The 4,408-nt window shown below is 40.5% G+C and overlaps 1 protein-coding gene across 1 annotated transcript in view; it reads left to right on the plus strand.

The window, feature by feature from the left end:
• The window catches only part of UCHL1 (ubiquitin carboxyl-terminal esterase L1 (ubiquitin thiolesterase)), a gene marked incomplete at its 5' end in the record, with an annotated part of 4,514 nt that extends 385 nt beyond the window's left edge, over positions 1-4,129 (plus strand). The window contains 6 exons of the mRNA XM_010075584.1: positions 832-982; positions 2,297-2,382; positions 2,458-2,505; positions 2,883-2,952; positions 3,319-3,377; positions 3,698-4,129. Coding sequence (XP_010073886.1) covers positions 832-982; positions 2,297-2,382; positions 2,458-2,505; positions 2,883-2,952; positions 3,319-3,377; positions 3,698-3,784 — 501 coding nt within the window. The remainder of the gene's footprint in view (positions 1-831; positions 983-2,296; positions 2,383-2,457; positions 2,506-2,882; positions 2,953-3,318; positions 3,378-3,697) is intronic.
• Positions 4,130-4,408: the final 279 nt, after the last annotated feature.

Genomic DNA, 4,408 nt, shown 5'->3' on the forward strand with positions numbered 1-4,408 from the left:
CCTGTGGCATCTCTCAAAGCATCAGAGGGTTGGGTGTGGGTTTGGTTTGCACTGGGGCTGTGGGTGGCTGGTGGGTAGTACGTGCTGGGTGCTTGGCACCGGCCTCCAAGTTGGCTGAACTAAAACGAACAGAGCAACAAAACAAGGTCCCTTTTTCCAGTGCTTCTCTTACATTTTGCTTTGCATATCAGACTGATGAAAAAACATGAGCAGTCTTGAGTGTGAGGAGTGGCAATTCTGTTACTATGCTGAATCATAGCATCTGGAGAGGCCTACATTACTTCTGTATAATTAATACATGCAGTCCAATTGATGCTAAGGAAGTAGATGAGGAGATGGACTTTGAAATAAAGTATAATTAACAGATCCTTTAAAGGAAGGATTACAGGCTTTTAGTAGTAATGGGTTTTACACTTGTTCTCATGGGGAGGGGTTCATGAGGGGATGTAACCTAAAGGTACAAAGGCAAACTGTTGCAGGGGTATGCTTGAGTAGTCCCATTAAATGGATCAAAACAGTTTGGAGATGATATAAAAGAGCATATCCGTTATATGATTTTCCCACCCCAAGCTATTTCCAGTGTACAGAACAGATGGAGAGACTACAAACAGTGCATTTGACTGAGGCATGCAGGTAGTCCATTAAGACTTGGCCTACATCCAGTATAGGCATATGATTCTTTACTGGACCTATGCCACAAAGATGGCTTTCTGGGTAAATCTTTGTCTAGTCCTGGTATTGATTCTCCTGCACAACTCATTTGCCTAGTAGTTTGCATAATAAAAAAATTATAATGGTGGTGAAATGCTTAAAATGATTACATGTTTACAGCATGAGAACTTCAGGAAACAACAGACTGAGAAAATAAAGGACCAAGAAATCAGTTCCAAGGTGTATTTCCTGAAGCAGACAGTCAGTAACTCCTGTGGGACAATTGGTCTGATACATGCAGTTGCTAATAATAAAGATAAACTGAACCTTGGTGAGTATGAATGTTCTGAAGTGTTTGAATTTCCATTTTTTTTTAATGACAGAGGAAGAGTGAGTGGGTATGGGCTATAGGAGACACCTGGGGCTTTCATGCAAGCCAAGTTAAGGCATGCTCTACTGCTTCAGTGGGTCTTTCAGCTCTTGGAGAGGGGCATGTGTTCTCGCCTACTGCCTGAATTGCAGAAGGGAATGTACTTTAGCTGCTGTCTGGTAGCTGTAAAGGTATCATCCTAGTGAGTGATGCAAGAGGTCACTTAGTAGGACTGGCCAAAGTCCATTTGTAATTAGGAAGTACCACGTTCAGAAGTAGCTATTGAATTGTGTTGATGTTAACTGAAGAAATGAAACAAAATTTCACTTCATGAAATGAATTTTACATTTATGTCTAATGTAAACAGTCTTGCTCAGGGTAGCTTGTAAATCAGTCTAAGACATGTTTTCTTTTGGCTAGTGTAGGATGATAAGGGTTTGTAAGACTTTTTTTTTGTGTGGAGGTAATAGTTCTGATGGTTCTTTTCCTATTCAAAAGGTTATCAGGATATAAAACTGTCTTAGGCAACTGGTGGCTGGAAACTCCTAGGAAATAGGATTACAAATTCTTGTCAAAGGGTTGTTGAGTTCAGGAAATACTTCTATTATTCAAAGACTAGAGATTTGCAAAATACAACTTTCATTATTCCAAAAGAACTCGAACCCTTTGAATGGTGTGGGATTCCTTCTTATACAAATGGAAAACGTATAGAAAACTAAATGAGAGTAGCTTCGCTTTACTCTTGAAAGGATTCACTGAAATAACACGCTCTTGAAGCGTGAAATGGATGATGCAGCATTTCTTTCATGTAGGACTAGAACTTGGCACATCTTAGCACTGCACTACTAATTTACATACTGGAAAACCAAAGTAAGCCTAGCATGAGCAAGTACTTTGTTCATTTTAAGATAGTGAGACAACTTCTTTTCATCTACCCATATTCTGTTAGTTAATAAAAACAGGACTGAACACCTCAGCGAAGTCAGCAAGGGGGGAATTGGAAAAGCTAAATCCCACTTGAAAGTGAGTTCCAACTCAAGCATCCAGAGTACCCTGAACCACTTGAACTCTGGCTGTTTGTTCAGATCACTGTTAATAGCTTCTGAATAAATGGTTTACTTCAAGTGGTAGTTCCAGTATGCTTATGCTGGAGATGGTTCCAGGCTGAATGCAATGACTCCTAGTTAATGCAACAAGCACTGATAACTGTGGGCTGCATCTGAACTGTAACTGATGTTTCCTATACTGAATAAACTCTCTGATCCTCTTGTGCAGATGAGGGGTCTGCCCTGAAGAAGTTTCTTGATGAAACAGCTGATATGTCTCCTGAAGAGAGAGCTAAGCATTTTGCAAATAATAAGGTATATGAACTATACAAACTTCTGACAGGTATTGGCACTTAAGGATGTAGTAACCTGTATCTGCTTTCTCTTCAGGCTATACAAGAAGTCCACAATTCAGTTGCACAAGAAGGACAGTGTCGGGTAAGATATGAATGTTGAAGATCTCGAGTGAAGGTTAATGAAGGTGGTAGAGCAATGCAGTTTTTTGTCTGGTAGATAGCTGTTACAGCTTATGAGGAAAGAGAAATGAGTGACTCATGGGTGAATGCTTGTGCCAGGGTTTCTTCCTCAAACAAGGATTGGAAATTTGGTTTTAGACATGTGAAATGTGTCTGAAAATGTGACTGTACATAAGGAGTTTTGGTGCTTGATCTTGTGGAGACCTCTTCAGCTGAACTTGAAGTTTTTAGTTCTGTGCTATTGCTTTGTTGACATTTCCTCTGTCTTGTAGTCACAAGTAGAGTTCACAGAACTAGCTTTTTTCAGTCTAACAAGTATATCTAATGGTCTCTCCTAAGGTTGAGGACAACAGTGTGAACTTCCACTTTATCCTGTTTGTCAATGTGGATGGACATCTGTATGAATTGGGTAAGGTCCTTAGAACTCTGGAGTTGGACTGGGCCTCCTTCACAGTGTACAGCAGCATTGGGGGCTCAGGCTAGATGCTTAGTTAAGCTGTTCACTGAGGCTCTCAAAGCCAATACATAATTTGTATCTTCACTTGAAGATTTTACCTGAAGATGGGTTGTACTGAAGGCCTAGGCCTTCTTGTAAAGCATGTCATCTCCTGTAGAGCTGGGAATACTTAGTCCTCACTCAAGCTGTGTATTGACAATTTGTTCTGACCTGCCAAGTATCTTCATGTGTGTATTTGTTTCTTGGGCCTGCTATGCTCAGTTCTGATAATTTGGAAGCAATATTAAGTACACTGAGTGATAGGACTTTATTTCACAGATGGGCGTATGCCATTTCCTGTAAACCATGGCACAAGCTCAGATGACTTGCTACTGAAGGTAAGACTTCTCCATTGCTGCTTATTTTCCTGAAAAGAAGGCTTATAAAAGGTTGAGAGGCATGCCTTTAGTGTAGAAGGGTGGGAGGCATGTGTTCAGTGTATAGTGGCTGTACCTAGTTGCTGAACAAGTTGGTGTTGCTTATACCATGGTAACAAGTAGTATTGTGCCACAGAGATAAATGTCTGTATTTATTAGCTGGTGCTACAAGACCTTGTAACTTAGTTGGGTGGGACCCAGAGAGGAGCTGCAGAGACTTGGTCTCTACAGCAAGTGTATTCTGGTAGTCTAAACAGCTTTTTTTTTTTTTCCCCTACAAGGATTCTGCTAAGATCTGCAGACAGTTTACAGAACGCGAAAAAGGAGAAGTTCGTTTTTCTGCAGTGGCTTTCTGCAAGTCTGCTTGAGGATCTGAAGAGATGCAAGGAAGGCAGTCTAATAGCACAGCAGTAAATGCAATTCAAACTCCAGTGCTTCAGTACTTGTTAAACACAGCTGTTCTGGTAACTTAAATTGTTTCCACCTTTTGCTATACACAGAAGCAACATCAGCTGAGCTTATGCTAAGGGATGAGCTCGAGTTTTAATGTGAACAGTTTGGACACATGAGAAGTCTTTTGACTCTTTTTTTTTTTCACATGTTAAGTAGAAAACGCTTAACAGGGCTTGTTTAATCTGTGTCATGTTAATTGAGTTATTGGTTGATATTTCCTTGTCCTTAATGAGAATAAAATGTTTTGCTGAAAGACTAAATGTACTGAAGTGATCACTAACTTTCTCCAAAAAAAGGTTTGTGGGGCATCCTCTGTGAGGGTCCTCTGAAAACAAGGTTTATAGCTTTCTTCAGAGCAAAAAGTTAATGTCAGCCTCAGGTTAGCAGGACAACTGCTTTTTCCAGTGTCCTAGACTGTCTCCAGGGATGGAGAGATGCACCCCTGTCTGTGTAATGTGTTCCAGTGCTGCACTAATCTTCTGGTAAAGCTTTTTCCAATGTACAGGCTGAAACTCCTTGCTGAAGTTTGCCACCCTGAA

The sequence above is a fragment of the Pterocles gutturalis genome, unplaced genomic scaffold (genome assembly GCF_000699245.1).
Source record: "Pterocles gutturalis isolate BGI_N339 unplaced genomic scaffold, ASM69924v1 scaffold36152, whole genome shotgun sequence".
Classification (NCBI taxonomy): Eukaryota; Metazoa; Chordata; class Aves; order Pterocliformes; family Pteroclidae; genus Pterocles; species Pterocles gutturalis.